At 40.1% G+C, this 17,237-nt stretch overlaps 1 protein-coding gene across 17 annotated transcripts in view; it reads right to left on the reverse strand.

The window, feature by feature from the left end:
* The window catches only part of AAK1 (AP2 associated kinase 1), a 171,787-nt gene that overhangs the window by 10,020 nt on the left and 144,530 nt on the right, over positions 1–17,237 (reverse strand). For 5 of the 17 annotated variants that reach the window (XM_019970439.2, XM_019970443.2, XM_019970442.2 and 2 more), the window contains 4 exons: positions 14,866–14,967; positions 13,709–13,810; positions 12,217–12,327; positions 10,479–10,589 (listed from right to left, as the gene is read on the reverse strand). The exons of 4 other annotated variants lie outside the window; for them this stretch is intronic. In XM_019970439.2, coding sequence (XP_019825998.2) covers positions 10,479–10,589; positions 12,217–12,327; positions 13,709–13,810; positions 14,866–14,967 — 426 coding nt within the window. Of the gene's footprint in view, positions 1–4,637; positions 9,568–10,478; positions 10,590–12,216; positions 12,328–13,708; positions 13,811–14,865; positions 14,968–17,237 lie in introns of those variants that run through there. 8 more of the 17 variants (XM_019970448.2, XM_019970447.2, XM_070798915.1 and 5 more) reach the window with 7 other exon arrangements.

The following is a 17,237-nucleotide window of genomic DNA, read 5'->3' on the forward strand; positions in this document are numbered from 1 at the left end:
CAAAATGCAGAATTAATGCACTGGTCCATTCAACGCTCTTTGGAACACTCAATGGTCAACCCGCGGCAGGAACATTGTGGGACCAAATAATGGATGTTGAAAATGGAAAAAGGAAAAACAGAACAAGAAAAGTCAGGCAAGGAAACGGCACACAAATTGGAACACAACCAATCAAGGTCTCACATTTCGGAACACGAGGAACAATGTGGAGGAAAGGAGATGAAGGTGTTAGGCACACAGACATTCAGCGTTAACTATGCAATGCTCCTGCACTCGTGGGGCCAGGCACTGACACCTGCTCTACCTGACTGGCTCTGGATGGAATGAAAAACCCAGTCCCTCATCTCCACATCTACCGTGACAGTTCTGGCTGATGCAGAGATACTGTCTGGGGACAAACTCAGTTCAGATCTGATGTGTGGTCACCTGCTCCCCACCGCCTGTGACTGAAAACTGCACCTCCCCCCTCCAAAAAAAGCAGCAGAACATGGCTGCTTGATAAATACACAATTACTTGATGATTGACATCATAAACACTACTCAAAGAGTATAAGAGTGCCCCAAATATGAATGCTGAAGGCACTTTTCAAAAGGGAGACATAATCAATATCACATTTAACAGATCACCTTCAGCTGGAGTTGCCCTGGAATTTTGTTTTCAGTCTTCCAAGTTAGCAAAGATCTCCTCTGCTTAAATGTATCTGTCATAAGCTTCTTTAAGCAAAAGGAGGAAAATGCACAGGTAATTACAGAAGTATTTGCAAACGCTAATATGCTAATCGATTTCTATCTAGGTAGAGGTGCCTCAGGGTGCTCTGGCTTTCAAGATCAAACAGACAATTATCAGAATGCAAGAGAGCTTACCTTCCAAAAATATTAGCAGGTTAGAAGTATGTCATTGGGCACATGTTAGCAAGAGGGCAGGAAAAAGGCATATGTAACTAAGCAAGAAGAATCCAGAGAAAAGGGTGATTGGGGGCAGAGGTATCATGTCATCATGGGTTTCCCAACCCACCAGGGGAAGAAATTACAGGTACCATGATTTGGATTCTATAGATGATTCAGAACCTCTGTACAGAAGTAATTCAATCATCCTCTCCCCACATTACCCTCTCCCCTTCTATGCAAACCATTAGCTAGTAGAAACATCTGCTAACAATTTTCCCCTGCTAAAGTTTCTGCTTGAATTAAGCACACAGAACACAGCAGAAGCGGCATCAAAATCAATTTATTGGGAAACGAGTTAGAGACATTACATTGTAAAGTGATGTAGAGAGTGATCTGAACATTTTAGGAGATATTGTACAAAAATACTATGTTTCTCTGAATCCTGTAATTTTTTTAAGCAGTGCTTATTTTTTATTTTAGTGCTTCTTTTTAAACAGTTCTGACCTTAAGTATTGTTTTTGGAAACAAAAGTGCCCCCCTCCACCCCTTCTCTTTTTAAAACTGTGAATGTATTTGGTAAATTCCAATTTAGAAACTCTTTAAGTTAAACTCTGTACTGGTGCCAAAAGACTTTCTGAATAGTTTTTGAAGAGGATAAATGTTTCCTTGCACTGTAACTTTAATATGTGCACCTACCCGCTGATAGGAAAGCGTTAGTCAGAGAACAGGAAATAAATGGAATACCTTCTCCCTTGAAATATATGTGTAGGGACATAACTCTGACCTCTCAAGCAAGCATACTGATATTAGATCTGTCACAGTGATCCCCAGATGATGGTATCTGGGAGGAAATTCAAAATGCAGTAGGGCAGGGAAGTTTTCCAAATTTAGATCTGCTAAGCAAAGTGGTAGGAACCACCCCTTCCAAACTCCTTGAACCACTTTCTAACATAGTATCAGTTGTACGAAGTTTTTAGTTCTCAAAACTAAGGCATGGCTTCTCATCTCTGAAAACAACCCTAAGTGCTGATGCAGTTCTGTGGGAGAGCAACATATCTCTTAGGAAAGAACTGACACATTTAGTCAAGCCAATGATCAACTCTGGCCACCATATGGACCAACAATGAAAATGAGCACTAATTTGACTGGAGCTAGTGTTTGGGGGAAATTTTAATGGAATGCAGTCAAATCAAATTGTAAGCACTGCCAAGTTGCTTCAGTCGTGTCCGACTCTGTGCAACCCCATAGACGGCAGCCCACCAGGCTCCCCCGTCCCTGGGATTCTCCAGGCAAGAACACTGGAGTGGGTTGCCATTTCCTTCTCCAATGCATGAAAGTGCAAAGTGAAAGGGAAGTCGCTCAGTTGTGTCTGACTCTTAGCGACCCCATGGACTGCAGCCCACCAGGCTCCTCCGTCCATGGGATTTTCCGGGCAACAGTACTGGAGTGGGGTGCCATCGCCTTCTCCAACTGTAAGCACAGACCTCCAAAAAGCAGTTACCTATAGAACGTGAGCGTCTTGGATGCCTGCAGAATTAGATGACATTTTGAGAGCTGGAAGGTACCAAGTAGGGGTGCCCATATCCAGAGTTGGAGAGGCTGGAAGGGCATTCCTAGCCTATATAAACTATTTATGTTAAAAAGTGAGTTCTTGGTCGACTGTAAATCTGCCAACTCCGAGCATATTCCTATGACTTTCATAGTGAATAATAGGAAAATCATACCTAAAGTTTGCAACAACTTTTTAAAAATGTACATAGTCACAAAAATACTATAACATTAAGTTTGATGGGAGAACTAGTATCCAGTTCTTCAAAACAAGACCAGACCTATTTGATCTCTGAGCATAAATCTGCTCTATAGGATTGGAAAAGTACATTTAAAGGATTCTCCTGAAAAGGCCCAATCTGTTAACCTTTCCATTCTTTTTAGAGGAGGTGCAGTATGACCAAGGCTCAGAGCAACTGCCCTTTGCAACTCTCCAAGCCCGGCATTCTGGAGACCAGAGACAAGCGGTGGGTATAGGGTGCGCAGACATCCACATCCCCGCAGGGAATTTTGGTAGTGGCAGCCCAAGAAACAAAGCAGTCAAGAGAAGGAGGAATTCTAAATAACTGTAAACAGAAGACAGACATTAAATCTTGTTGGCGGTTAGAGGGTTTCATTTTTTTTTCCCCTTAATATGAATGTATTATTGTAGGAAGGGAAAACATATGTTTTCAGGGTGAATAGTCCTTATATGTGAAGATAGCCTTGTACTGTTGGAAAAACATGTTGGAAGCCGTCTGCCTGTGAGCGATGAAAGATTTACACTAACTTAACCTCAGTGTCTTGGCCCATTTCCTTTTCGAACCAATGGCTATGCATAGCAGACATCCTGTGATCATAAAACTCAAAAAGCTAGCCAGTTGTTCTTGGGGTGTGGGGTGATGGGGCGGGGTGGCTGCGCTAAACCCCAGGACCTGACCTCACAGAGTCAGGGTCTCCCTTATCAAGCATAAGGATCTTCCTTATCATGAAGTTTAAGGTGAGGAAATTTTGTTCTAATTCTCTCAAATTAAGTCATGTCTCTCTCTTTTTTGGTTTAGCACATTAAATTAAGCAAGAAGTCAAAACACACTTCTTTTTCTTGCTTTGATGTAGGGACTATGTGAGAGGTAAGGTCAAGCACACTGTTCCAACGCTTCCACTAGGGATAACTCCATTTTAGTCTATTTTGAGGCTCCAAACTACATCAATTTCAGTAAAGAGCTTATATGCTTTGAAGGAAAGACATACTCATAAGTATCTGATGATTTTGCAAAGACTCTCACCAATCCCCCCTTAATTTCCCAAGCAACTCAAAGTGCTGAATGACTTAGAATAGGTTACCCCTGGAAATTTTATCTGATGGACACAGTGAAGGCCAATGTTCCCTTAAAAAAGAAAAATCGAAATCTGAAGACTGAAATTTCAGGCTGGATCTTCCTGAGTGCCATATATCATAGGTGACCAGAATTTCACTTTCTCCCATACTATAAAGTGAAATAACAATTAGAAGAAGCATCAGAGACATACTTCTTGCCCCAAACTGGAAATTAAGACTTGGGAGTATTGGAAAACCTTCTCAGTTAATTAGCAAATAGAAAGCAAAATACATCCCTTCCCAAGAACTTCAGAAATGCAGCACCAAATGAAATCCACACTCTTTCAGAGTTGAATCAGGGAATCAGGAGATGTGCTTCAAATGCATAATTTCCATGACCTTTTGCTTAGACAATAAGATCAAGCATTTGGTTCTACCATATGCTGTGTCGTTGCACTAAAACCCATGCCTGGGAGCTAACACTGGCTAGCGATGCTGTGTCTCTCAAGCCAATGGGGCAATTAAATGAGAGAGATTTCTCCTTGGGCATAAAACTGCTGTTGCCAAGACAAAATGTTTAATTAAATTGGCCTGGGTACATCAATGATTAAATTCAAGGAGGGCAGCTGCAAATGTGTGCTCCCTTTAACAACTCCACGTCTGGTCGTATCAAATGCAGGCTCACAGGGGTTTTCATCTCCATGACCACAGGTGAAGCCAGGGTAGGCAGGACTCATTAAAACGTCCTCGGCACGTCTCTCAGATGTGTTTGCACAGCACTCGTGCACAGGTGCTTATTGTCACTCAACAATGTGTTTAAATCCTTTCTGTAAAAGTGGCTTTTCAGATCAAGAAAAGAGCAGCTATTGTAGGTTATTTATAGCTCTGAACATCATGCTCCCCGTTGAACAGATAAAAGTCTTTATTTTTCTGTATGTTTACATAAGAAATTTGTTTACAGACTTTTTTTTTTTATACAATACTTGCGTAGCAATGTTCAAATTTCACATTTTTTACTGTATAAGATAGCTTCATGTACCTCTGTTTGCTTTGTCTTCTTGGGGAGGACAGGAAAAAGGTCTATGGTAAATACACATATACTTGATGAGGGGGGTGTGCAACAGGGCAGAAGAGACTCCCAGGGAAAGAGTGAACTGAGGCCACTACATCAGAGTGGGAACCAAGGAGACACCTTCCATTCTAGCAACACCACCACTTCATAATTCTGCATAGATCAGCTCTGACCCAGAACCTCTCTCCCTGATCATCATGAAAGGAAACCCAAGAGAAACAAAATAGTATCATGTTACAGTTCCTTGAAATGGAGGCCATCTGGGATTCATTCTGACTCAAGAAATCCAAGCACATCCAGCTCCAGGAGCATTACTAGTGGGGAAAAGGAAAAGGCTAACTTTGTGTTGGTAAAACTACAGTCTCTTGAGAGGAGTAAAAGATAGCTTTGTAATATCTGGAGTGTTTCAGTAAAGGTACCATGTTAAATATCCATCTAACAATTTCTTTATCCGGCAGCCTCTGACTAGCTGAATTCAATACTTTGGGGGCAATCCTGTCATTTTATCTCCAAACTTTAAGTGCATGGCTACAGAATTCTGAATCTTATAGACTGAGAAAGTTAGACTCCTGGAACTACAGCTAAACATCAGCATGGGAGACTTCGTTTTGGCCCAAGTTATCTACAGGGTGTATCTTGTCAGCTGACTTCATAGGCTTCCATACCGCTGGGCTGAGGTCAACCCCAAAAGTCCCCTCCTTCCCCCAGCACTGCTGAAGGCAGAACTGTTCCCGACCTGGGGAGAAAGCTGTGTTGGTTTGAATCATTTGTCAGGGGAGCTCCCCAAAAAGATCAGAAACAACACTCAATAGTTCATCTTGAGAAAAACAAGTTCTTTTCTGGGTTTGTTCCCCTATAATTATTAGCAATCCAAATTCCATAATTCTCACTTGGGAAGAGGCAAGTCCGGTATCCAATGACATTAAACAAACTGACAATCTCTTTCAGAGGTATTATAAAACCCGTATTTTTCAATTTTCTAAGCCATACTAAAGACAGGCAAAATCACACAAGTTCCTTTATTCAGAATATTAAAGAAATTAAGACTGATTGTTGTCACAGTCCATTATAAGGTCTTCTCTGGGAATTTTCAGTGGATTATTCTTCTGACTATCTTCCATTGTAACCACTCTTCAGTGTAGGGGAGTGGTTTTGCTTTTTTGGAAACATCAAATGTTACTTAGAACCAAGACTGGTGAAAAAAGGGTAAGAGCATAGGTTCAGATGCTGAAAGAGACACTAATTAGATAATAATACAACTGATTTTCTTATACATTTAACATAAATGGTGGCAGCATCATTAAAATAAGTATTATTTTCCCAAGTAAAACTAGATGCCTTTGAAGGGAACACTCAATTAGATGTCACAATTTTGATATGTCTGCTAAAGAAATCACTAACTATAATCATATTCACAAGTGTCCATTTAAACCTTATCTCCTCTGAGGCCTGTGTTTTCACTGGGACTTGAATTTGGTGATCTAGTTATCTGAATGCTGTAAAGGGGAAAAGAAAAATCCAATTTGTGATATTTTCTGGTTTAGTTACTATTTTGCACAGTTGGAATATATGCTTACAGTACTTGCCCATTTTAAAATAGCAGATCCTTCATTACACAGTTTACAATAATTGAAATCTGACGCTGTTGGAATAGGTAGATGCATGTGTGTAATATTAAAAAAAGGAAAATCTGTCCAACATTCTGTGATGACTTAGGGGTCTCTTCAGGTAACCAAGAAGAAACCCAGGTTAGCGAAAGCCTATTGTAATTCTCTAAAATATAAATACTACTATAGTAATAGTAAGAGCTACGGAAGATAACTGAAGGACATCAGGATTATCTAAATCCTTCATAGTCCTCCTAAAGCATCAAAATAAACACTGAGAACCCTAGAATTCTATAATCTTAAAAACCATCTGGTTCAAAGTCATCACTGTGGTAAGGAGCAGTTCTAAGAAGTGAAGCTCCTGCTGAAGGCCACTTGGCCAGGGACTGGCAAAGGTCAGGAGGAGCTCCCAGGGGGCCTCTCCTGCCCGGATCTCTTCTCCCACCACCCACATCTATGAAATGAAGTGGATGAACTAGAATAATCTCTAAGGTCCCTCTTGTAGCTCAGTCTACAGTTTCAAAATTCTATCAATTATTAGCATACTATGCTCATCTCAAATAAACCCTTTTAGCTCAGGGATGGTGCTATAAACGAAAGGAGGCCCCATTTATTGAGTCACTCACATGTTTTCTTTAACAGAAAAATAGTTCTATCCTTTGAAGACTTACTCCTAAAGAACAAACTCAAGATAATTTCATGTCATTATCCCCCTCAGGCTTCCTTCCTCCACCCAGTCTCTCTGGTTTCTAGTCTGTTCATTTTTATTAACATTCTCTATTAAGCTTTACTGAGCCAGATGACTAGATAATATATCTCAATGTAATTATGGGTAATACATGAAAAGGACAAATTGAGAGACAGCTAATTTCTAGACTGTACTCTTCATGGCTTCAATTACATTAGGAAGCTAGATATTTCACTGTATTTCTAACATGTATGTATGGAAAAAAATCAGATTGGAAAACACAGGCATAAAACATTATTCTTATTTAAAAATAAACTATCTCCTTCATTAGTTTACATATTCTTTCTATGTCTGGGAAAAAGTATACCATTTTGATCTTCAGTAATAATCCTGTCCATAAAAGGGCAAACCAAGTCCCATTTTTACTGTCCAGTCAAGGAGAGCTTTTCAAGCATATCTTTTTTAACTCTCAGTAGGAAGGTTGTACCTCCCTCAATTCTGGGAATGATTCGTTATCCTAACAGAGGCCTGTACGTCATGCATCTAGTTTCAGCTGGCACGGATGTACTTAAAGTCAGAAGGAAAACTGAAAAGTTCTGACTTTTCCTCTGCTGCCTTTCAAAGGCTTTTGAAGCTTGACCTCTGGGGTCAAAGCTTGACCTCTAAAGTACAGTGTGTTGCAGGCTGTTGTTGCTGTTCAGCTTTCTGTTTTCCCCTTAAAGTGCAAACATGAGGAAGCAGAAACAAGAGTACTAGACAGGGAAACAAGCAAATGGACCTGGAATTTTATTGGTACAATCTGATCAGCTAAGAGGTTCCCTTTTGACCGTGGAAATGGCACTCTAGGAAGAGAACCAAATGGGGCTCTCTGTGCCCACCTCTTATCAAAGGATGATTTGATATAACTGCTTTGCATGTAAGGAAAAAAATATACTTTAGTGAGGAAGGACATGTACAGAGGGTGACCATGAGGCATGTTGTCACATCAGTGCAGGGGCCTTTATTTATTTTATGAACAATATTCTAAGGTTAGTGAGAAACTGCTTTGTTTTTTAATCTAAGAAGCCAAGGAAAACCAACTGAACATATTTCACTGGCTGTATCCTTCAGTTCAAACATCAGAGAAAGAAAGGTAAGTAGCCAGAGTCAAATTGTGCCTGGTGTGTCTGCATACTTATTTCTGATTATCTGAAAATAAACAACATGCTTATTCTACAAAGACAGAGGACCTGCTGAAAGCTCATAGCAACACACAAGTCTATTCAAAATGATTCCATATGTTACACTGTAGGGCTGCCGTGTAGTTAGTTATACAAGGGAAAGAGATCAAAACCCTGTACAGACACCTGATATCGGACTTGAAACGCCAAGTGGAAACAGAACTATTCAGTGTCTTCATTTATACACAATTTACAATATTTGATTCAAAATAAAAATCACAAGAAAAATACATCTGTTTCTGCTACAATTCCTTCCCTTCCCTCATCCACCCCCCAGTGAAAAGTCTTCTAATAAAAGGTATCATATTACCATATTGTCTTGTTTTGGTCTAATTCTGAGATCCTGGCTTGGGATAGTTAAACACTAAAAGGAATGGCAATACTTGGAATTTATATAATGTACACATTTTATCCAAGGATCTCAAGTACTTGCGGTCACGTCTCCAGATCTGAGAAATCACGGTTCAATGGAAGCCAGAATGCTGGAAGGATGCTGGGCAGGTTGCATGGGGTGTAAAATCTCTTGGCTAAGTCTATGATCAAACAAGGTCAGAGTTGGTTGGCTAGAGCTGGGCTCAATTTCTCTTTCCGGACATAAACCATCAGTCAGTTTTACCCTCTCTTAAACCACACACCCATCTCTAGGTTACTGCCTAGAGTCAAGACCAACTGAAGAAGCCATGTCCTCAGGATAATGCAGCAGGATAGAAAAGCAAAAACAGAGAAACACATTCATCAGCATCTGGCCAGAGGAGATGGGGTTGGGAGGATCGATTTGGGAGGCCATTCCTAGCAAGAATGAGACAAAGGTGTCAATTCACTAGTTTCAGTTACAGTTAAGCTTGTGGTGGAGTCGACTCCAGCGGAGGTGAAGCTCATGGCATCTAGCGCTTGATGTAAGATAATGCTATTGAAGACGGGTAATGAGAAAACACAGCAAACTAACAGGGAGGAACTGGCCAACGAGTATCTGGAGGGCCAAAGTGATTTTCTTTCCTTATCATTTCTATGGGAGAAGGCAAGGGATAGAAGATCAGGGCTAGAGGGCCCCTTATTTGCAGATTAAAAAAAAATCATTTTCTTATAACTCCGTAATGAAAATGTGTATTACGGTATGAAGGTTACAGAACTGCATCTGCTACTGGGTCACGGCTACAGGTCTATGAGCTGATCCACCAGCAGCAAAGACCTGGCTAGGTTGGGAAGACTGGACTCAGAGCTCCCACTGCTGTTTCTAGAGTGCCCACCTGGAAGTGGAGAGATAGGAATTCAGTACAAAACACAGAGGGTTAAGGTTTAGATGTGCAGAATAAGCAAAGGAAAAAAAAAAAACAAATCAAAACAAAAAAATCCTGGAGAAGCAACAATTTACATTTTGAAAACTCTTACATGTTAATTCTTAAACATGTAAATTAGTTGTCCACCACCTCCCACCAAAAGTTCGGGCACTGTGTGCACACCACACTGTAGGCAGGAGATCTTGCAAAGAGCATGCTATTTTCAAATGAGTATCTATTTTGCCTGAGAACTGCTGGCTGTACATAATTTCCAGATAATATCAACTCACTTCCCTGATAAAGTAAAATCAGTAATTTTTGATTTGGGGAGGAAGCAGTTATTAAGACTACTGCAATAAAAACATGCTTTAAGAATACATAGATGGTCTTATGGCAATTCAGTGCTTTATGGCATGTTCAAATAACAAAGAGGAAAAAAAGGATACTCCACAAATGTCTAAAAGATGCAAAATGGTGTCAAAGTACCATTATTAATCTCTTTGGAAAGAGTATTTATCACAGATTGTTCTAATTATGATAAAAAATGTTCAGTTCATTTTTTGATATAGATCTTCAGGTTTCCATTTACTGAAGATCACTATTTTTAGCTTGATACTTTGTAAAAACCAGCTTTTAGTCAAACTATTAGATACTTTCCTTCTCTCTAAATAAATACCACAGTCATGCTTTAAGATACCTATACTAGTATCTTTATGTGTACCTCCCTCTATCTATACTGGTCCAGCCCACAAGGATTGTTATGACCCCCAATTTCTTTCATTAAATGTTAATGCTTCCCCCCCTTTCTACATTAGGTACATTACTATTTTGAAGAGAGCTGATATCAAGCTCTTTTCTTTTCCCCAGCCTCTCTTTCTTACCTTGTGGGTTTTTGGTTATCAATACAGGAATAGGGTCAAACTCATCTTCTGCCACCTTGTCCGAGCCCTCAGGGACATCAAAACCTGAGATGAGATTACTATCTTCCGCAGCTTAACACAGAACGCAAGTACACACGCAGAAACAACAGAGGCAGAGATCAGCAAATGAGAGAACACATCAGAGCAACTGCACACGCACTGTTGCTTTTAAAGATGAAAATGCTTATTCTCCTGCGTTGAAATAAAAGTAGTAAAGCTGGAAAACTTGAGGAAATAGAAAAAAAATGCTTTAGAGCTAGCCGTGTTAAGACTTTTATAAATGAGAAGGGAGAAGGGTTACAGGAAGAGTTCTCCCTACCTTTATATGGTCATTAAATATAGTTATTGTGAGAGATCTCTTCAACATCAGTAATTCATAAAGGCATGGGAGTTAGTCATTTACCTTCTTCATTGAGCTAACAGAGGCTGGACTAACAACGTTAGAAAAACTCAAAACCAGAGTTTTGAGTAGCAGGGAGATAATTAGTTGCCCTTTAAGAAGTAACCACTGTACGTGCTAGTGCTAAGTCACTTCAGTTGTGTCCGACTCTTTGCGATTCTATGTACCATAGCCTGCCATACACAGACAAAACAAAACAACATACTTCTGAAAGGCCACACTGCCCTGTGATTGGGAAAACAGACTTTCAAACTCTGATGCCCCAGGAATACTGGGCCACAAGACTGTATGCACTGAGATTTAAGGCAGAAGTTTGCTAGAAATTCTTCTCCATTCTACAAGCAAGTGCTAGCTGAGCACCAGTTTTGCAAGTGATGCTTCTCTGTAATTATGCATCACAGCTGACACACTCCTGTCAGACATAATTGGCTAAATAGGAAACTTGTCACTACACGTTCTATAAAAACACAGTCATTTTAATGCTATCAAGGATAAAAACAAAAACTCAGCTATTACCATTGCAAACTAAAGGCTAACTATTTTTCAGTCATATTAGGGAGGCTTCCTTCCTACATTTCCCTCAGAAAGGACTTAACAGCTGTTCCTTTTATATGTATTTGCTCCTTCTAGAAAACCACTTTCACCGTCTGAGCCCAGAAAGTTTACTGGATGCCCATGTTCTGTGTCTGCCACTCTCACAAACCACTCAATGAACAGAACTCAATTCAAGCTATTTTTCTGTCCAGCAGAAGTTCAAACCAGTATTAACACAAGGCAAAGAAATAAAAATAGTAGACTAGAAAGAGAAATATAGTAATTAATCATGACTACAAGGTTAACTAAAATTCAAACCTTTTCTGAGTTCAATCTTTGAGGACTCACTTTTGAGGAACAGTGCTTTTTTCTTTATTATAGTAATCATTACCAAAAAAACTTAAAATCTGATTAATGAAACAGTTTTAAGTTCTAAGGCCACCCAGTATCTAATCAGAGCCAGTTTGTGGACAGTCAGTCATCTCCCTGAGCTGACTACAAAGGCATGCAGCTGTGTCTTTACGAGAAAGCATGGGATATCTGCATTAGAGGTGACTGTGAGAAAGCCACACCTCCACAATCTGCCATCCCAGCCTGATTAAATATTCTTAGTGAAAGGAACTTTAACACAGGGGCTAAGAGTACAAACTCGAGTTTTCCACTCAAGGAGGTGGTTAGAAAACTTCACTAGCAAAGACTTTTGTTAAGGGAAATTCTCTTCTCCTCTAAGGATACATGTGGGCTCGAGAAGAGGAAAGTGTTTACCTTTATGGGCCGGAGCAGAGATGGCTATGGGGGCAAACTCTTCCAGAAGGTCAGTAGTGGGGTTAGAAAGCAGAGAGCAATCAATCAGGGAATCTTCCCCGGTGAGAGAATCTGAGTCCAGATTAACAGCATCCCAGGTCAGTGACGGCATTAAATGGCACACACAACAATATCACAGGTTAGGTCTTAGCTTTTGAGTTATTGCATTTATATTATACATATGAGCCAAGGCGGGAGGAAGAAAACCAAAAGAAACACGTTAAGCACTCTGGATTTTCATCTACAGAAACATGTATTTCTAAACTCTTAACAGTAATATATAAATATGGAAGAATTTCTTGCTTGGAGGTTACTAGTTAAGCAAGTAAATGGTTTGGATGCCAATAAAACTTGGGCAACTCAGTTCTCAGCAAATGCTGTTTGGGAAAAAGGACTCCGCAGCTAGAGTTTCACTTAAATCTTCCCTAAAAGTTCACTGAAAACATTTATTACAGGATGAGGTATCCAAGCTGACAAGAAGTGGGTTATCCCTGGCTTATAATTAGCAGAATATGACATGATTAGACAGCACCTTCTAGAACTCAACCCGATGCCCATTCAAAACAGAATTATCTTGTCTCTTATTAGTACTCTTTAAATTTGAATTGGTCCTCTGAGCACATGACTTTGCTTTTAGTTAAGGAACAGAGGAAAGATAAAATTCAGAGTTCCAAGTATTTCAACATATGAATTGTTTTCTGCAAAAGTTTTCTAGGAGAAAACAGCCAAGTAAGCACAAGAAAAAGAACTATATTGTCTCCTATCTTAATTCTTTTTTAACCTGGTTGAGTTTATTCTCATATTTCCCAGACTTCTAATTGTTTCTATTCCAAGTTGGCATAGTGGACACTTTTATCAAGGTAATTATGGACTCGACAAAATGAAGGTTAGCAAATCTCTATTTAAGGAACTGTAGTTAAGGAATTCTATTAAGAGTGAACTTTGAAATTGGGTTAAAAGCAATGACAAAACTAGGGAAGATTTCGATTTTGCCTAAAATTTAATAACAAATCATCTAGATATGATCAAACTCTGGGCTGGGAACAGAATGTTAACATACATAGCATGAGTTCCCATGGACATGACAGATACTGTTGAGAGAAAGACTGCTTAGTACCCTGGAGGAGTTAAGGGTATCCTTACAGCACAGTTCTTTCATTAAGAAACTAGAGGGAACCTGAACCAGTGAAAAAATTCTTAAGACTGAAACCAAAGAAAGCTCAGGAATCACTCTATAGAGAACACGGCCTCAAAAAGTGCTCCACTCTTTACCAAGGAAACACATCCCTCAACATCTAGAAGCTGGAGCTATAATGATGCAGAGCATCATTGTGGGAGGAGCTAACCAGGCTGAGAAATAAATAAGCCCAGGACCACTGGCTGCAGGCGGAACGTCTGACTCAGCGCTGCTGGCACTGACCAGTCCCTGCAGCTGTAGAGACTCCTGACTGACCTGTGCGGTTCGAGGTCACAGATTCCGTCTGAGATGGAAGGCGCTGAGGCACCGGGGGCTCCAGTCCTGGTATCAGACTCTCAACAGCAACATCAGCTTTTTCTTTTGTGACAGAGCATTAAGAGAGGAGAGGAAAGGGTGAGGAAAAGGGAATCAGAAGGTTCTTGGGATGATTCTGCAAAGGCTTTCTTCTGCACTTCTCTAAAATGCCCATCTCGGGCAAGATGGAAAGCATGTTAAGATTCTTTCTTTTTCTTGATTTGAGTGTCTGGGCTTCCCTGACCAAGCAGGCACTACTGTGGTTAACCATTGTGTCTAATTTTGGTGATTCTCAGTTTTCATAAATAAATGCAGAACGGGAGCCACCCCAGCAGACCTCTTACATGTCAGAAGACATAGGCTGAAGGCACATTAATGTCTTCCGGGAATTGTGCTTTTCTTAAGGGATAAACTTAGGGCAAACACGTTCTGTGTCTTGCAAAGGCAACTGGTCCATCCTGAGTCCCATGCCATGATGTAGCTGGAGGTACTCTTTACCATGCGACATCCCCCAGCTGGAGGCGCATCTCTCTGAAGGGTCATGGCATTTCTGAGTTCTGGGACTTCGTGCCCCATAGTACAGGGACTCCAGATATTTTATGGGTTTTGCCTGCCTTGTGGTTGGAGCACAAGAGAATGTAAAAGCAAGCAGATCAAGCCACCAGATCAAGATTCTACTCCTGGTGCTTCACCAGGGGGCAAATGTTTTCTCAGTTATTGACACCTGGCACATATGGAGGCCTTCTAAAGAAGAATCTGCTACAGGCAAAGACCACCTCAAAAAGCTTTTGCAATGAAATGTCAATTTTCCCACATTCCCCTTCATTCATAAGAAATTCACTCTAGAAATCTCAGTGTTTCAAGAAAGGCATAAATAATAGCACTCCCTTCTGCTGCAGGGAGGCAGAGAAAACACTCCTTTGGAGTGATAACAAGGGAAATCAACTAACCCTGGCTTCTGGTTCAGCAGAAGGCAATGCTTCAACACCAGGAGGCTTTTTAGCATTTCTACTCCTCTGCAGGGTTATTCAGTAGGGAACTGGTAACCAGTGGGTTGCCATTCTTGAAACAGACACACATCTCATGCACAACAGAAGACACAAAGAGAATGACTTTACCAATTACAGCATCAGAAGTGCTACCAAAAGGATCTGTCATAGGCAAGAGGTCAGGGAGCAGAAGAGAAGTGTCAGGAGATTTGAGTCCCTCAATTAGTTTTTCTAGGTTGGGCAGAGAAGTAAAGAGAAAGCAAAAATGCAATGAGATATTCAAGTAAGCCAATTATTTACCATATCCTATGCAAACATTTGAGGGATCAAAATTTTATACAGGTTCAGCGTAAAAACAAATAACTGCTAGTATCTTGTTAAAACCATGCTCTCAAAGTTTAAAAATGATTATTTCCCCAAATGAACTAGTCACTTTGTAAGGCATTCAAGATGCTGCCTTAAATTTGTTTGTTTTTAAATTTGCAGTATAATTTACACTGAATAAGAATACAAGTTACCAATTTTAAGAGTACAATTTGATGAATTTTGACAAATGTACACACAAGCACCACTGAAATAATGAAGCAGAAGGTTTCCATCACCCCAAAAAGGACCTGTGTGCCCCTCTCTGGTCAATGCCTTCCTCTGAGCCCCAGGCCCTGGCAACAACTGATCTGCATTCCGTCCTTGTAGCTTTGCTTCTTTTCTGATGTCCTTCATTTAGCATGATGCAATTGAGATTCCTCCATGTTGTGGTACATATCAGCTGTTTGTTTTACTGCTGAGTGTCACTGTATGAATGCACTTCATTTTGTTGATTCATTCATCAGCTGATGGACTTTCGGTTATTTCCAGCTTTTAGTTATTAAAAATAAAGCTGCCATAGGGATCCCTATAGCTCAAACAGTAAAGAATCTGCCTTCAGTGCAGGAGACTCGGATTTGATCCCTGGGTCAGGAAGATCCCCTGGAGAAGGGAATGGCAATCCACTCCAGTATTCTTGCCTGGAGAATCCCATGGACAGAGGAGCCTGGCGGGCTACAGTCTGTGGGGTCATAAAGAGTCAGACACGACTGAGCGACTAACAACTATTACTACTAAAGCTGCCATAAACATACACATATGAGTTTTTGTGTGTTTGTATCTCTTTCTGAGCTTAGTTTTGAATCTCTCCCCTTTTTTTGAACTTGCACTTAGAAATGGTTTATAGCTCACCAAGAGAAGCAATGAAACCACACCTAGGTTTAACTTCAACAATCATTTACTGTCCGCCAACTTACAGCTTGTGACACTCCCAGTACTCATTATTAAACTGTCAAATCTTATAAAATTCACTTAAGCCTGCAGGTGGATTACTTCTGATGTCTTTTGGCTAAAGAACAAAAGGACATTAGAAGCCACCAGATTTGTCACACCTGATAACTTAATGTGTGATAACATGCACACTGTTTCCTTCCAAGACAAGTCTTTATAGACAACTCTTTCAACAACTCTCTACCTTTTAAAAGTAGAGCATTAACTTGACACAAAATAATGAATCACAGACTCTTAGAGAAAGAAAGGAATTAAGAGCTCATACTTCCTTTAACTTACAGAGACTGAGTGAGACCACACAAATTCTATTACTTGCCTAAGTAAAGGCCTGTCAACAATGTCTTTTCTACCTCAGAAATAAAGTGCCATTAAAATAAAACTAAGACATCTAAGAAAAAGCAGTGACAACTGTGTGTATATAATATCTTAATCTGTATTCTTCTAGGCTATTAGGAATAGAGATAAGCAAAGATGAAACAGATATTCACTGAGGGACAGAAGCCAGATTTTAGGTGACCTGTAATTGAGATGATCTGTAACTGCACAGGTGAAACAAAATAATGGATTTTAGTGTCTAGGCAAGATAACTTGCTTTGGTACAATTAACACTGCAGAAAAAGCCATTTTTATAGGTGAAACCAATTTACCATTTTTGGAAAGTATAATATGCGGATATATTGGAATTAAATACCAGTAAGCGACATTTCTCATTGATACCTAATTTATATTGAAGGAAGGAAGGAAAGAAGAAAGCAGCCTCTGAGCAGCAGAGAACGAAACTCAGGGTTCTAACCAAGTACACGAACATAATAACATCAGCATTACTCGAACTGCAGATGACATGGTGAGAAAAGATGTTTAAAGTTTCTTGGGCAATTTTCTGCATACTGGCAAAAGTAAGATGGTTTTCCCCCCAAATCTAATTTTTCATTATTCTGAGCACTGGCTTTGGTTTTATTCCCCCCTAACAAGGACCTTTCACGTTAAAAAAAAAAAAAGTGATGATCTGCTTTTTTCACTTCTAGCACTCAGACATTTGCAATCTTATGAAGTCCTGGACAAAAGGGAAAGAGCCCACATGTCTTGCTTGTCTTTCACCGGAGGCCTGTTTGTCTTGGCCTGTCCAGTGAGTGGGCGTGACTCTGGGGCTGTTCCTGAAACGGATCTCCTTACCTGTAAAATGCAGA

This window comes from Bos indicus, chromosome 11, assembly GCF_029378745.1.
Source record: "Bos indicus isolate NIAB-ARS_2022 breed Sahiwal x Tharparkar chromosome 11, NIAB-ARS_B.indTharparkar_mat_pri_1.0, whole genome shotgun sequence".
NCBI classification, from domain to species: Eukaryota; Metazoa; Chordata; class Mammalia; order Artiodactyla; family Bovidae; genus Bos; species Bos indicus.